We start from the raw sequence: 18,516 nt of genomic DNA on the forward strand, positions 1-18,516 counted from the left end.
GATTCATTCAAAAGGTTGATTCATTCAGGAATGAAACATTTGACTGTTTTCATGAGTGAGTCACTGAATCATTCGTTCAAAAAACCGATTCATTTAATAACGTGTGTCGCTCAGCTGGAACTATTTTCATTGGCGAAATACAGCAAAAACAGGCATCTAAAATGTAAGCAACTTAATACTAACTGTATTAAACTTGTATAAAATCAATATTACATTTGTTTTCATGCTGATATCTGGAGAAAAACAGCACTCGCAGTGTGATATAGATTAACTATATTAAATAATATAAATATAAAAGACATACAGAGACATTTTGCCTCTTATCTTGAATCTTATGGGCAGTCTAAAGTGAAAGTTGACAGAAATATTAAAAATCCATAAAAGTACAGATTCTCCCAAAAAATACTTAAGTACTGTAACAAAGTATTATACTTGGTTACATTGATTACACCACTGAATATACAACCTTTATGGGATTTAGCCACAAATTAGATTATTGATCTTAATATATCTTGAAAAAAAAACAACACCAAAAGTGCAATAATATTTTTAAGATTAATATACATATTTCAAGACGTAAAATACATAAAAAGTTGCACAAATAAATCCTAAATGCATGGTAAAAAGTTTTAATATGACCTTCATAAACAAAAATAAAAAGTTGATTTGTTTTTCAATAAACAATTAACCCAAATGTGCCCGTAAAAATATTTATTCAACCACACTATCTTTATTAATTAATTACTATTAACTTGTTTTTGAAAGGTTGAGCTTCCTTCTTAAAGATGAGCATATATTTAAACTCAATCTTGTTTCTGTCCTCTGTACTGTGTATTTATAGCAGACAAAAGTTAATAGTTGAATATAAATCTCTAGCCATCAGTTAGACATGACATTTTACTTATTGATGCTAATATTGCTTAGATAGACATTCAACACTTTAACCATTCTCTTAATGTTGTATTTATGGCTAGCTATATTGGAATAGCCTATACAACAGAGAACACCTGTGCGAATACTGTATTCCAAATGCAAAACTCTCCATTAATACCAGTAATATGTATCATTAGTATAAAATATCAGCTTTGATCTTTTTTTTTTTTTAATCACTACTTAATCATTACTGACAAAACTTTATCAGAAAATAATTTATTTAATTTTTATTTATTATTTTTATATATCATTAATTTTTATTTTCAATTGCTATAATTATTATTAATTTTTTTTTACCATAATCCGTCAAATAAAACGCTTATTAATAACAATTTGGCACACTACTCCTCTGTTTAAATGTTATTGAAAAACTTTAATTTTTACAAAAATAGTCAGAATACAGTGTGAACTGGAAAGCATACAGTTCACAGTATGCAAGTACTTCATTCCAAACATATCCCTCATCTTCATTCAGCAATTAACTAATGTGTTTTTACCGCCATAATGAGAGTGGTACAGATATCCTGGTGCACTGATATCATGAAACTGCGGAGGTTAATATGCAATTGCTCACCACACACGTTTGGACGCAGAGGCCCAGCGGCACACAGCAACGGCCTGGCAAGCAGTTCAGAAGATTCACAATCGCTGCCATAATTAACTGTGATCAAGCATCTCCGCAGCTTTGATGGCCACCTCATATTAGTGTCACCAAAGAGTGTTCAAACGGTGCGGCTTTCGCAGAGCCGTACAGATCGCTTCAGAATGAATGAGAGGACGTTGCTCAACCTGACACGGGGGACGTGAGGATAGAGGGTATCGCATACGTATGCTTTTCATGTTCAAGAGAGAGCCGAACACATCATGTGAATTATTGAACAGCTGTGCTGAGACTTTTATCAATAGCTACAAATCCAGGGATTTCACATCCTTACCTAAGCCAGAAGTACTCAAGCTAAATTTTAAGGTTCAACTTGAAAGAAATGGCCGAAGATGAGTTTTAAACTAGACTTGAACATGTAATGAAATGAAATGTTTTACCTTTCCGTCCTCCGAGTATACATTCTCATGATAACCTCTGACAATCGTGCGGTCAATGAAAAGGCTCCTCATGACAACAATGGCTTTCAAAACCTTCCCCAGGGTGACCTGGAAAGAAAAAAGACAACAAAAGATAGGTTGAGTGGATGAGACAGATGGGATTTGAGCATTTCTTCAACTATGGCCACTTTTTGCCCTCTTGCGTTCACAAAAATACCAAAAAAAAAAGAAAGAAGCCTTCCTTAAAAGAAAATTTTTTGTGACTTTCTTCTAAACCATTTTTCAGAAGCATTTTTCTTAAATTATTAATTGTGTTGTGTTATGTCTGATAATATTCTGTGGTGGAAATGACATTTTAAATAAAATTGCCACCTCATTTCTCTTGCTAAGGAAAATTTATAGCTAGATATTTATGTAAATTAATACACACAATTAAATAATTTTGATTATCTGACAAAATTACAGCTTGTCTGTAATTTACTAATTAAAAAATAAAAATATTTGTATTTATTTAAAAAAAATTGATTAAAAATAAGAATATTTTAAAAAAGAAAAATTATATATATACATATATATGATTTAAAAAAATTTATTTGTCAAATATTTAAATTACATTTAACAATAAATATTGAAATACTTTATTTCATAATTTATTGTTAAAAATGCTAAAAATGCAGTAACATTTTTTATGATGATTTAAAAATGTTAAGACTGAAAATATGCATAAATCTATGCATAAAATACACAAAATTTGCAAAAATAAATGATAGTCATGGTAAAAAGTTTTAATATGACCTTTAAAAACAAAATGTAAAAAGTATATTTGTTTATTTTAATAAAAAATCACTTTTGGGGCACAAAGGGGCCCGTAATTAATAGCATTTTTCTTAAATTATTAATTGTGTTGTGTTATGTCTGATAATATTCTGTGGTGGAAATGACATTTTAAATAAAATTGCCACCTCATTTCTCTTGCTAAGGAAAATTTATAGCTAGATTTTATGTAAATTAATACACACAATTAAATAATTTTTTCACATTTTTGGATTATCTGACAAAATTACAGCTTGTCTGTAATTTACTAATTAAAAAATAAAAATATTTGTATTTATTAAAAAAAATTTTGATTAAAAATAAGAATATTTAAAAAAATAAAAATTATATATATACATATATATATATGATTTAAAAAAAATTCTGTCAAATATTTAAATTACATTTAACAATAAATATTGAAATACTTTATTTCATAATTTATTGTTAAAAATGCTAAAAATGCAGTAACATTTTTTATGATGATTTAAAAATGTTAAGACTGAAAATATGCATAAATCTATGCATAAAATACACAAAATTTGCAAAAATAAATGATAGTCATGGTAAAAAGTTTTAATATGACCTTTAAAAACAAAATGTAAAAAGTATATTTGTTTATTTTAATAAAAAATCACTTTTGGGACACAAAGGGGCCCGTAATTAATATTTATTCAACCAAAATATCTTTATTTTACAGTTGAATTGCCCTGGAAAGAAAAAAGACAACAGAAGATAGGTTGAGTGGATGAGACAGATGGGATTTGAGCATTTCTTCAACTATGGCCACTTTTTGCCCTCTTGCGTTCACAAAAATACCAAAAAAAAAAGAAAGAAGCCTTCCTTAAAAGAAATTTTTTTGTGACTTTCTTCTAAACCATTTTTCAGAAGCATTTTTCTTAAATTATTAATTGTGTTGTGTTATGTCTGATAATATTCTGTGGTGGAAATGACATTTTAAATAAAATTGCCACCTCATTTCTCTTGCTAAGGAAAATTTATAGCTAGATTTTATGTAAATTAATACACACAATTAAATAATTTTTTCACATTTTTGGATTATCTGACAAAATTACAGCTTGTCTGTAATTTACTAATTAAAAAATAAAAATATTTGTATTTATTTAAAAAAAATTGATTAAAAATAAGAATATTTTAAAAAAGAAAAATTATATATATACATATATATGATTTAAAAAAATTTATTTGTCAAATATTTAAATTACATTTAACAATAAATATTGAAATACTTTATTTCATAATTTATTGTTAAAAATGCTAAAAATGCAGTAACATTTTTTATGATGATTTAAAAATGTTAAGACTGAAAATATGCATAAATCTATGCATAAAATACACAAAATTTGCAAAAATAAATGATAGTCATGGTAAAAAGTTTTAATATGACCTTTAAAAACAAAATGTAAAAAGTATATTTGTTTATTTTAATAAAAAATCACTTTTGGGGCACAAAGGGGCCCGTAATTAATATTTATTCAACCAAAATATCTTTATTTTACAGTTGAATTGCGTCAGCTTTATTTCAATTAACAAAAATGATTTTTAATAGTTTTAGTTACAATAACAACACTGTTTAAAACACAGTACTGTGGCAAGTCAACATCATATTATGATGGTATGGTAATACTATGGTACTATGAAGTATACAATGGCATTTCATTTTCTACTACATATTCATTTATTGTTTCTAAGCAAGATACTTTATTCTACACTTCAGAGTGTTTTAGGGGAAAATGTCTTGAGATAAATACATATACATGTACAGTTAGCATGCTGCATTAGTGCAAATAATTGAGGTGATACTATGGTACTTCTTTGGCCTATTCTGTAAGTTTCAGAACTAAAGAAAAAGAGGAAAAAAAAAACTTCTTCCCGTGACTACAAACTACGTTACAAAGACCACCACACGAGGTTCCTTCAATCACCCAACATCAAGCAAACAAGATTGTACAGATATCTAGCACATGGAACACTGGTAAGTTCACACACACACACACACACACACACAAAACCTTCAAAACAGTGGGGAAAAAAGAAAGTCTGCAGACATGATCAATCATGTCAAGATCCAGCAGAAATACCCATTCAGACCTGTTCATACTCCGTGAGCCCTCACAACACATGTTTTTCTCGCTTTAAGGTTTGCTTATTAAATTCATGTCTGTCAGAGTAGCTGAACGCCTGGCCTCTGCCCAGAGCCGCTTGGCACTGGCAGCCGACACCAGCACTCACAGCCTGAATCCATTACCCCTGACAGCCTTTAAAGTCATAGTTCTCCCAAATCTAAATTGAAATATTATTTTTCTTGCCAGAAAGGCAACTTGGATGCCCAAAGACGAAAGCAGTTATTTTTGTTCACCTATAACGGCTGCCTTATAAACGTGCATTTAGGCAAGAAAGCTAGTATTTTAAGAAAGACAAGCATGTATATCTTATATTAAGTATATTTACTATGCAACTAAAGTTAAAAGTTAGTTTAAAAGTAAAAATTAGTTAAAAATAATGTAAGTTCTAGAGTAAGTTTGAGCTAATTATAAATATTTTCAGAACAAAATTAAAAAAAAAAAATAAATATGAGAACATGATGGTCCAACAGGGGTGATATGTAAATTAACAAATAAAATGAAAGTAAAAAAAATCCAAATAAACCTAAAAACAAAAAGCAAAATCAATAAATAAAACAAAACAAAAAATATTAAATTAAACTTCACACACATTTTTTCTTTTCCACATGCTGAGTATCTTTTTCTTTTTGTCTTGTTTCACCACAAAATGATTTCTAAAAGAAACAGATTTAGAGGCTGTGGATAAAGGACACCACACGTTCAAAAACAACATATGCAGCTATTGTTTTCATATTACCTGCTTGTCAAACAATGACATTCACCGCTTATTAATTAATATATAATTCTATAAACTTTCTGTGAATCAGATCATGCCAGATAATGTCAAATGTTGAGGACAAAGAAACCTTTACACAAAAGTACATGTCTCTACTTACATACTGGATTTTTGTATCCGTTAAATTACTTCAGTTTTTTTTTTTTTACTTGCACCCAACTTAAAATTGTAATTTATGATAAAACTATTTTGTTTTGCACAGAGAAGCACAGCTGATCTCCATCGCTCTCCCCAAAAAACCATGATCCCTCAAAGCAGGATTTCAGGAGTTGATCAAAGGCCTCCGACTGAAACCGCACTTCTACAGCGAGGTTAATATACCCCAGCTTCCTAAAACACACCACTGATGTGTGAATTACTGACGCAAGACATATTAAAAGAAAAACAACCTCAAAAAGCCGGAACTTGCACTCATCAAATCTGAAGTTTTCAGCACAAGAGAATTTGCAAATAGTAGCTCGCCAGTGTGACTTCAAGCAATTTCTCATGAAATAAAGAAAACGAAGAACGCCAAATCCCTCGCTGTAATTCAAGGTGTGAAGCCACTTAGTAGCGTCAATAGCTATTTCTAGGCACGCTTTTCAGCTATAAGCTATTGGAAAAGTACGTTTCTGGCCTAGGGCCAGAGGAACATAAATACTAGAAAGAAAAGAAGTTGACTTAGAGTGTGGTAAACGTCAGGGCATCCTGGAAAGGTTCATTAGCTGATCTTAAGTGCATCCCCGACCGGCTGGATCGCAATGGCGGCAGATGGTATTTTTTATTTGGAGTGAGAGTGGGCCGCGGAGAGGGAGGGGAAAGTGGCAAAAACTGTGAGATTGGACAAAAAAGAAACAGTTTCTAAGCAACAAGTGAGATCTCAAATCAGCTGTGAACAAGGAAGGAAAGAAGCCAGGCGAGAACGTGGCCAAGCGTCCTGCTCCCCATGATCTTTCCTCAGAGAAAAATGGATCCTCATTCAAGTTGCTTGAGACTAAAATAAGTTTCATGTTCAGCCGAAACGTCCTACTGTATGCTTTTCAGCTCATTTCTAAAACATGACTGCATTCACTTTAGCAGAACTGGGGGAAATAAGACCCCTTATACATTTGACATTAGCATGCGATTTGTATCGGACAGTATCTGGATGTTCTATAGCTTATGCTTCCAATCGCACATTATTGTGCATAATGGGAAATAAATAAATGAATGTATAAAAAAACCCCAAACAAAACAAAACAAAACAAAAAATCCCAGCAAAAACAAACAAAAAATAAAAAAGTAAAATAAAATTAGAATGAAAAGAATGAGAAAAAAAACAAAACAATCTAAATAAACATACATAAATAAGTTCTAGAATAAGTTTTAGCTAATTATAAATATTTTCAGAATAAAATAAAATGTGAGAAACATTTTTGGGCTGATAGATAAAATAAAACTAAAACTAATAATAACATAAAAATAAAATAAAATAAAATATTATTTGGAAATGCTAATATTATTTGGAAGTGCTAACTAAAATGTTTCTGTCATTTAAAGAATTATTATTTTTTAATTACACAATTAAAAAAACATTCATATATTAAAAAGCATGTATGTGTATTTATAGAGTATTTTTAAATATATTTTTGTTACATTATACATACATATATATATATATATATTAGGGATGTAACGGTATGAAAATTTAATATCACGATTAAAGTGACCAACGTTATCACGATTATCAATATTATATATATATATATATCCACCTTTAGAACCCTAAAAGGGATTAGAAGTTAAGAAAAGCAGCAAAAACAAAGTTTTAAAGCGCTCCTGCAAATATAGACCAGGACAGAGACGTGAAGGAGGTTTTGGGGAGATAAATGAGAGATTCCAAGTGTAGTCCAGTGGAAAAACTCACGGGATATTGTTCATTAAAACGGATGACCAGATCCCAAGAGAGAATCGCATGTTGCCTTTTTCACATTGCGAGGGCTGAATAAAAAGAAAAAGAGAAGAAGCTGCACCACAAATAGAGCATGGTGGAAAATTAACAACTCCGATAATGACTCTTTGATATAGATAAATGTGGTCAGAATCAATCCTTGAACACTTTTAATGTTATCAAATGCAATCCAATTGTGATCTAATCACTGAAAACGCATGTTAATGGCAGGTGTAAAGGTGGCATCTCATCTTATAGCTAACAGGTTTGTTGCTGCACTGCAAATAGCACAGGGGGGAGCTGCTTTTAGGAAAAAAAAGTCAGTTCGACAGATTTTGAGGTGCACAAATTGCACTATATTAAGAATCCTGGAAGTCTGAATGCTACTGCTGAGGTCTCTGAGAGTGTCCACCTCATTAGCTTTCAGCGCAGCTTACTGTACCATCAAGCACCGCGAGGAACAAGCTGACACACCATAAGTGCAAAGGGGTGTTTTCCAATAGCATCTTCCACCATTCTGACCTCTCCACCTCACACCACTTCTGTCCTCATCAGCACAATCCCACACTCTGAGGTCGTTCCGGAATACCGTCGATATTCCGCACTTGGAACGCTGCCGCACGCCCATCCGCCCCCGAGGTTTTGACTGCCGTGGCAGTGACCTTGAGGCGGGAAAAATATGATTAATGTAGCTCAATAGCAGAACAAGGCCACTTTAAAATTAAATTAAACAAAAAATTGTTTGACTCTGATCCAGTGTGAACCTTTGAGCTGACCAACCAGACAGAACTAGTCCAGAACGATTCGGTCAATGTGGAAAGAGAAAGCATGGGACAAGAAGGGAAGTAGCCAGAGAGAGTCACATGGACTAGCAGCTAGCGCATGCATTTCTGTCCTTTCTCTAAACTACTCTCAACAAAAGCGGTCAAAGATAATTTAAAAAAGGTAAAAAATAAATAGAGAATTTACAATGACTATCGATCAGCCTAATCGACAGCTCCTGTATCACTCTGACCTTTTTTGCAATAACGACCATCTGGCTTTACAATATTCCACTTCAGACCATTTATAAAATAAATGAAAATACTAATTCTATACAATTTTATTACACTATAATTTAAAAGTTTGGTCGGTAAGACTTTTAAATGTCTTTTATGTTGCATTCCGTGGCAGTGACCTTGAGGCGGAAAAAATATGATTAATGTAGCTCAATAGCAGAACAAGGCCACTTTAAAATTCAATTAAACAAAAAATTGTTTGACTCTGATCCAGTGTGAACCTTTGAGCTGACCAACCAGACACAACTAGTCCAGAACGATTCGGTCAATGTGGAAAGAGAAAGCATGGGACAAGAAGGGAAGTAGCCAGAGAGAGTCACATGGACTAGCAGCTAGCGCATGCATTTCTGTCCTTTCTCTAAACTACTCTCAACAAAAGCGGTCAAAGATAATTTAAAAAAGGTAAAAAATAAATAGAGAATTTACAATGACTATCGATCAGCCTAATCGACAGCTCCTGTATCACTCTGACCTTTTTTGCAATAACGACCATCTGGCTTTACAATATTCCACTTCAGACCATTTATAAAATAAATGAAAATACTAATTCTATACAATTTTATTACACTATAATTTAAAAGTTTGGTCGGTAAGACTTTTAAATGTCTTTTATGTTGCATTTATTTGATCAAAAATAGTAAAACCGTAATATTGTGAAATATTACAATTTAAAGGAACTTTGTTTATTTGAATATATTTTAAAATGTAATTTATTCCTGATGACATAAGCTGAATTTTCAGCATCATTACTCCAGTCTTCAGTATCACATGATCCTTCAGAAATCATTCATGTATGCCGCTCAAAAAATATTTCTCATTATTATCAATGTTGAAAACAGTTGTGCTGCTTCATATTTTTGTGACTATTAGAAAGTTAAAATATTCTATTCTATTCTAATAGAAAGTTAAAATAAAGTTAAAATATAAACATTTTAATGGTACTGTATACTGTATATTGATCAATTATGCAGTTTAGCTGCCAAAAATAGTTTATAAAAAAAAAAAATCACAACTTTGACTGCAAAATGCTGCGACTGACCAATCAGAACCAAGATTCCAGAGAGGCAAGAAATAAAATATGTGTAGAAGAGAGGTAAACACAAACACAGTGATGCAGAAGCGGGAATATGTGTGACATGAGAGATCTTTTTGGAATCTACAGCTCCAAAAAAACAAAAAAAAACAAAAACAACCATCAGTTCACAGGCTTAAAAAACTGAATATATATTCCACTGAAGCCAGTTAAAAGCATTTCTGTGCAACTGCCTATACACATGTTCATTTCCATACTCACTCTACATCTGTAACTCAGGCAGAACCCTGTGGGATTTTTCACGTTCGTAACTCACTTTGATCCAGACCGCTGCAGGAGTGACAAGCACCAGTTTGTGGCAGCACATTTAAAAATCGGATTTATTATCTAAAATGCACCTCTCTCCGCTGCTCTGAAAAAAAAAAAAATTGTACGCCATGCTTCTGCATATAGTTAATAACTGTCAGACAGTTAATAAGCGGGTACGAGGTTAAGCTAACGGAATTACAGGGCCAAGGAAAGCAGGTAGAGGGCCTGAGAAAGGTGCATTTTCCATGTTAATTAACATCCCCTAATTATGGTCGGGTAAGGCTGTTAGGCAGAATCTGCCCATAGAGAGCCGTCCCGTGCCCCAATTAATGCCATCTCACTCTGCACAGCCGTTCCTGTTTACAAACTGATTTTAAAGAGATGCAGCACTGCTGCAGAGAAAGCTTGATTGCCTCTTGTTATAAATGGCAGATGCGTACCACACTGTGATGTTAAAAACCCTCCCTTTCATTCACTGCTATTTGTACAACTACAGGAAAGGGACAGGAAAACAAACTAACAATAAGTTCACCTCTAATATAAGCTGGGTTTCCATCCAAAGTTGTGAATTTAACTTGTACGCAAAATTGGAATATTGCATCAAACATTTGCGAATTAGCACCGTTTCCATCCAATGAGTCAAAGAGAACAAAATTGTCTCTTTTTCTGATAAACTGGCACTAAATCACTAAGAAAAGTAGGAGAAGACACTGAATATAATAATTTTCATATATAATAAATTACTTGCGCCTTAGAGCGAGCAGACGAAACGCAATAAATGCGGTCATAGCTTTTGGAGGTGGATGCTGCTGTTTGGGAACGCAGTCGTGTAAGGAAATTATACAGAAATTATACAGAAATACTTTAACGACAGACTGTGCTCAGGCATTTCAGAATGACCATAACAACATTTCAGATGCTGTGCAACGAGATCGCTCCGCTGGTTAGTCAGATGTCACGTGACATTTTTTGATGCACATGGAGGAAATTATTTGGCAAATATGTTTCCGTCTCCCATTATTCACATTAACCCGGTTTCACACAAGTCAAAAATCACCTCTAGTGAGCGTAAAAACTTTTTTGCGAATTAAGGGATTTTTTCCCGAAATTTGGTGTTTCCATCACTCGTTTCTTCAAAATGCACATAAAAACAGGGTGATGGAAACATAGCTTTAGTGGTTCTCAACTAGTGGGAACCTTAAAAATTAAATAAATAAAAAGCTTGGATATGATGTACTGCAAAGTAAGGCTGCACGTTTATGACAAAAATCATAATTGTCGATTATTCCCTTGAAATTCTAATTGCGATTATTAATTACGATTATCACAATTTACATTGAATGATGTTTATACCATTGTTTAATGTAACTGCATGCCATATTTTTATATGAAAATAAACAAGCTGAAAACACTTTTAGTGCTTTTCTATAGTATTAAGCTTTAAATGTCAACTAAACATCGGATTGGTTTCTTCTTTAAATTATAAAAAAGTAAAAATATGAATGGTATCAATGTTATACTAAAACTAATGTAAAAATAATGGGAAAAACCATTAAGATAACATGTAGAAAGAAAAAAACGCATCTTAAGCACGCAGAATAACATAAGTGGACTTTGAACGATTAATTGTTGCTTTGAACGATTACATAATTGTGGCATCCATAATTGTAATCGCGATTAGAAATTCGATTAATTGTGCAGCCATACAATGAACAATTATTTTTACTGCATTTATTAATCTAAGTTAATGCATTTTTATTTAAAGCTATTGCATTAACTGTCGAGTTAGCCTTGTAATCAACCCAGAACATTCCTTTCATGAGCCAAAAGCTCTTCATTGCAGACATTCTATCAGATCCACATCTCAAATCTGGGTAGTGGTAGTCATAGAGAGTTTTGACCATCAACGTAAGGTCTGGTCTACAATCCAACCCAGCCTTCGGGCCAACAGGTAACACAAACAGCCATAAACTTTCTTTTAGGGTAGGGTAAATCTGAAATCAGTTAATACCAAGACCACTGCAATATACAGGTGTGCTCAAAAATATATATATGCTTAAAATTTTTTTTTAAATAAGTCTCTTAAATATACAGTAAAAACAGTAATGCAGCCCTAATGCAAAGTATAATTAAAAATGGTCAAATAAAGTAAAAGTAATAAAAAAGACTTTTAGATCTGATGTTTAATGCAAAGGAAAGCAAAATAAGTTCAAATAAAATTAAATATTAAAAATAAATAAAAAAATAAAAAATAAAAGACTTTTGGATCTGACATTCAATGCAAAGGAAAGTAAAATAAGTAACAAATAATAATAAAAAAGATTTTAAATAATAAATATAATCATAAAGATAAAAAATATAATAATAGAGATAATAAAGATTTTTAGATTTAATGTTCAATGCAAAATTAAATAAAAAAATAAATAACCTTTTTATCTGACGTTCAATGCAATTAAATATAAATAATAAAAATAATTGACTTTTAAAGACACAAAGAATTCTAAAGAGACAAAAAGCAATTAAATGACAAAAGTGCCAACTTCCTCTTAGAAAAAGAAAAATGCAAATCCTCTCTAACTCAAAAATCATTATCTTCATTTACACATGCACAAACTGTCACAATGAGGATTTTTAATTTATTATAATTTTTTCGCTGAACACTTTGTTGAGCACCGTAGAAAAGCGTGTCCGAAGAAGGGCCTGGCAGCGATTTAGCCCCCACGGTGACAGATCACTACAGCCTGCCAACTGGGCCATCTGGAAGTGCATGCCCTGTGGGTGTGAACCACTGAACTCCCACTGCTGTGGAAGGGGCATTTGTAGTCTTCCTGGCACCGCTGCCAAGATCCCTCAGTCTCTCTTTCCTCTCAGTCAGCGTTGCCAAAAGACATGACGGCAGCAGAGAAGTGTCAGAGGAAGTCTCAAAAGTAAGGGGGATGGTGTGTGGTGTGAATGACCCAACTGACAACTGACATCATCTCAGAATGTGATCATTCAGCCCAAAAAGGCTACAAAACATCATCTAGGTAGAGAGGAAAAATATTACCAGGAGACAAGAAAAATATCCAGATGACCCATTGTGACAACTTATGTTGCAATCAGGGGTGTCATACACCTAATTTATTTATTTATATTACTGAGGCGGCACCAAGTCAAGCCTGGCTCACGTGGTAACCTAGTTGAAATGAGACATGACTAAAGGAGAAGGAAAAACACTTGTAAATGACACACAGATGATGACAAGAGCAAATGGAAATGATCTGTGTGGCTAAATGTGTGATTACTCCCACACCATATAAGACAAATAGTTTTTGTACCTACAATAATAACTTTAATGTATTTTTTTAATGTAACAAACCAAACCTGGCATTAACCCAATGTTTTGTTTGGGGTCTGAGAAACCAAAAGGAGCTTTTAAAAGCTTGAAAAACATATTTATTATTTAAGTATCAGGTTAATACTTAATGACTGCTCCTAATATTATAAGGACTGACTGACTATAAACAAAATTTCAACTTGGCATGCTTTAAACGTCCTCCATGAGAAATCTTACATCTGCTTGCCAATAATACATTTACATATTAACATTCTCTGGTATGCAGAATTATATTTAAATTTCAAGATTACATTTTTAATATATACAGCCTTAGGCCCAATCCCAATTCTACCCCTTAGCCCTTCCCCTTTCCCCTACCCCTCCGTTTCGCGCGTTCACGTGAAGGGGTAGGGTATAAAATAGAATTGGGATTGGGCCTTAGTGTCTCTGGGAACCCAAGACAGTCAATCTCAACAGATCATCAGGGTTAAGTGCCTTGCTAAAGTGGTGTGCAATGTCTCGCCTTTTAGGAATCTAACAAGCAAACTTCCAAATTGGGCCTTAACCACCATATAAATGAATGGAGAAGACAGGAAAAATAATAATGAAAAAAAAAAAGAAATATTTGTAAATTCCCAATATACAATTTTATCACCATAACACAGTCTCACAAGAGTCAGCTTGACCTTAACACCACATGCAACTAATAACAAGCCTAAACAAACAATAAACTTAAAATATCTAATTGATGTTGGTGAGGAAAAGCTCAGATCCCAACAATTTAATTCTAATGCAGCTAAAAGGATGGCTGTAAATCATTCAGGTAGACTTCATCTGTAATAGACGGTCTCTCTCTTCTGTCTGTCTTTACTTCCATTATCATGCATGCACCCTCCAAAACTTTGAAAGTGTGGAGCAAACTCCTCAAAGAGTCAACAATCCCGGCCCCTCTGGGATGTTCTCAGGGACAACTCACAAGGAGACTGACAGAGCAGTCAACAGAGAGATTGCTCCCCGAGTACAAGGGCATCCAGCTCTCCTTCACCATTAACTCTTATACACCATTAGTCAGAAAAAGCTTCTACATGGTGGCACTTTTTTGCTGTCCTGCTTCATTAATGCTGCTGGAAATGGAAACATTTAGCATTTTATGGAAGCTTTCTCTTCTACAAAAATTTGCTTATATTTTTATTCTGTCTTTACTGAGTTAATAACAAGCCAGTCAAATTGTGCTCCCATAAATGTACGTAAAACAACCAATAAAATCTATTTCAAATATAAAACTTGTCATTTAACCTTGTACAGATACAAATCATCACAATATAAACAAAAACCTCTTGAATTGATGTGTGTAGCACAAAGCATCTCACCAAGAGAACTGCGGATGTCCCGTTTGGCCGGAAAAGTTCGATGGACATATCTGGAAACATTCGTCCAATTCTGGATATGACATCATCAACATATCTGGAACGAGAAAAAAATATATTGCAGATCTTTCATTTCAAGTGCAAGTCAAAAGGTCCTCGGGTCACGGTCACACTGTCAATACCAAATCAATGGCTTTTTCATTAAGGTCTTGGTATTGAACAAAATAATTGTTTCTTCAGTTCAGACCCAACACATACTAATGGAGTATAACTAGTTGAGGTTGTCATTTTCATTATATTTTTAATTTTTAAAATTATATTTCATTATATCGTTATATTTAAAATGTTATTATTATTATTATTTAATTGTTTTAATATTTATTATTTTATTTTAATATTTCAGTGTTAGTAATTGTAGTACTACGAACATTTTATTTCAGTTAGTTCTCAATGCAACATTTCAAATTTTTATTCACGTTTTTTTAAGTTGTCATTTTTTAGTCAATATTTACATTTTATTTCATCTTCACTTAAATTACCAAAAATATATAAGATGTATTTAATATATTTTTATATAATTTAAGAACAACACTGATGTAGAGACACAAATCACACCTCCTTGTTTTCAGCACAGCTGTAAATAATCAAAATGCCATAAAAATATGAAATAAACATCAGAAGCAACAACAAATACTGTATAAGCTCTTCACTGAATGCATTAAGGCATCAATTTGCATCTACCATCAACAAGAGGCTCCACTGTTCCACATCTGACATAACCTTCAGTGCTTCAGAAAACGAATACTTAAAACCCTGTCAGGGTTGCTCAACAGCCTCGTTAGACATCAATAAATTGGACTGAAAGTGCCAAAAGCCTTCAGCCATCCCTGGAGTCAGCAGAACAGTCCCCAAGAAGAGTCGCCCAACATGGATTGTGGGGTCAATGCTAATAAGGGTTTAACGAAAATCTCTGTTGCCATCAGCTATCAATAGACTTGAGGGACTGGGGGGACTGGCCCTGCAAACAGACGAGGAAAATAATTCATTAAAGAACCGATGGTGGGCGGCTGGCATAGGGATTTGCTTAAAAGTCATTTGAAAGTTATTGGACCAACTATGGCTGCAAACAGACGAGGAAAATAATTCATTAAAGAACCGATGGTGGGCGGCTGGCATAGGGATTTGCTTATAAGTCATTTGAAAGTTATTGGACCAACTATGGAGATAATATTTCTTAACAGTGGTTGTGGAGAACCCAGGTAACCCACGGACAGGTGCAAACGAGGACACGCATGTGCTTGCGTACACACACGTCTGCAAGTGCGATGCAGCTGGAGGAATCGACAAAGATTAAGTTGCCTCATCACGTTGAAAGTTCTCTGTGATTTTCCTGCAACAGCGTTTTCTTTCCCAGAAGGGAAGATCAAAAGCAAAGAGAAATTGTTCAACATACCTCTCTGTTTGTTCGCAATTTCCCTCGTGCCTGCACTAAGGTTGCTCATTTACTAGCTTAAATTAAATAACAGCATATTAAATAGGCAAGAACATTGCTAGAGTTTATCACCAGCTCCACATATGCTTAGTAAAATCTTTATATAAGGAGTTTGGGAATCATTAGACCAAGAATAAACTAGATTTGAACTTTTCTTCAGGAGAAAATGTGAGCAGTGCTTGTACATGCAAAACTTGCTGGCACAGTGCTATGGTATTTTTATGCAGTTGCTAGGGTGTTCTGGATAGTTGCTAGGTGGTTTCCCATTAGCCCAATTCTGTCTCGATATGGCTGGGGTCCTTCAATATAATTTAATAGGACTTTTTGGACCGTTTCATAGTCCACCAGGTGAAATACATCTGATCACTTTGAAAACCATTAGCACACCTCGCCACAACAATTCCAATGACTTAAGGTATCATCCATGTCTGACGCACAAATACTGTGGGATACATTTGGGAAAGTTATGCATTGAACTTAGTACTTCACCCAAAAATGAAACCTCTGTCATTACTTACCTCATGTCGTTCCAAACCCGTAAGACTGTAGTTTGTCTTCGAAATACAATTTAAGATATTTTTAATGAAACCTGGGAGGTTTCTGTCACTCCATTACTAATCCAGGTAACCAAAACTTGCAAGATCTAAAAAAGTTAAAAAGGCAACATAAAATCAAATTCATCTTGTCAAAACGAGCCCCGTTCATATGAATCCGCAAATACGACTTAAAACACTGTATTATACATGCCAGGCCAGTAGTTGCACTGTAAAAAATGAGTGTAATTTTAACTGTAAAATATTGTAAAAATGCTACGGGAAAAAAAAAAAATGTTAATAGGTTAACAGTAAGTTCCCGTACTATATACAGGAAAAAACTGTAAAAGATCTAACCAGACATTTCATGTAATTTTAGAGTAAAATGCTGTTAATTGTAAAAATGTTTGAAGTAAAAAAAGAACAAATCAATGAATAATTTACAGTAAAAAAATGTAACCTGATATTCCCAAATGTAACCTGATATTCCTGATAACTCCACATTTGAAAGTATTTTGTTTAAATAATCATGTTTCTTAATAGTTTTGTCATGTTTGTTATCAGTTATACATGTGGGTTTTATGTTACATATTCTGTTGTTTAATGAATGTTTATTGCATTATTTAAGTGTCGTGTGTTACCATGATGGTGTTTAGTGTTTGCATAAATTACTCTGTGTGCCTTCTATATATTAGAATATACTTCAGCTTGTGAAAATCTACTTGTGATTAACTTATTCTTCATATTGCTGTCTCTTTTACCACCTGCATTATTATGGAGTTTGTCAGTTTATGTTAAAGATACAAAACAGATTTTAGTAGCAGTGTGCATTGTTGAATTGACTAGTTTACACTCAAATTTTCTTGTTTGTAAATTACAGTTTTATACTGTAAAATGTAAATTGTTTGTAAATGTTTTTACAGTTTTTCTGTATTTTTTTACAAAATTATTCTGGCAACCACAGCTGCCAAAATGATTTTGTAAAAACTACAGATTTACAGAAAAAAAAGTTTACCGTTTTTAGATTAAAACGACCCCTCAGTATAGTAAAAGTGACTACAAAGCACTCGTAGAGTTATTTATTGAGCAGCTAGCCAAATATAAAGAAAATTGAACAGTAAACATCCTAAAATACATTAAAAAAAGCTTTAAATAACATCATTTAAAGAGCAGGTCATATGGGTTTTCGAAAAATATCTCTTTTGCAGTTTGTAAGGTAGCTATCCCTCAATGTAAACAGTCTGCAAAGTTGTTAATCAAAATAGTGCATGATAAATAAAGATATTGTCTCTCAAAAGAAAGAGTCGACTCAGAATCGCCTTAACGAGTCGTTATATTTTCGAATCTTCTGCCTGTTACCGATCTACGTCACTGGGTAACACATTAGCATAATCCCCGCCTGCCCACGAAATACGAACACTCTCTGTGTCGGGAAGATGACTGCTTCTCTAATCTTGCCTTATATCTTCGTTGGCTTCTAATCTTCTTTATTTGGACCAACAAGCGTCTCCGAACCACAACCTGTAAGTATGATTGATACGTTATGTGTACATTTTCAATTGAGTGCTCAAAATATCAAGTTTTTGTGCTAATATGTGAAGTACACCTAGTGCAGCTTTAGGTTCCAGGTAAAGCACAATATTACTGTTTTACTGAAATAGTTCTGATTCTTAAACTTTAGCTGTGGGCACGATTTGCTTGCATAAGTATTAAACAAAATGTTTTTATGTCGTTATTTTAAGAACTGATTGGAGCACTATATTATTGTTTTATGTAAAGGTGCATGCTAG

The 18,516-nt window shown here is 33.2% G+C and overlaps 1 protein-coding gene across 1 annotated transcript in view; it reads right to left on the bottom strand.

Annotated features, from left to right (window-relative positions):
• LOC107757301 (mediator of RNA polymerase II transcription subunit 27) overlaps positions 1-18,516 on the bottom strand; it is a 63,409-nt gene that overhangs the window by 11,250 nt on the left and 33,643 nt on the right. The window contains exons 4-5 of the mRNA XM_016574745.1: positions 14,705-14,798; positions 1,975-2,082 (exon numbers count right to left, since the gene is read on the bottom strand). Of these exons, the coding sequence (XP_016430231.1) occupies positions 1,975-2,082; positions 14,705-14,798 (202 nt within the window). The remainder of the gene's footprint in view (positions 1-1,974; positions 2,083-14,704; positions 14,799-18,516) is intronic.

The sequence above is a fragment of the Sinocyclocheilus rhinocerous genome, unplaced genomic scaffold (genome assembly GCF_001515625.1).
Source record: "Sinocyclocheilus rhinocerous isolate Xijiao unplaced genomic scaffold, SAMN03320098_v1.1 scaffold293, whole genome shotgun sequence".
NCBI classification, from domain to species: Eukaryota; Metazoa; Chordata; class Actinopteri; order Cypriniformes; family Cyprinidae; genus Sinocyclocheilus; species Sinocyclocheilus rhinocerous.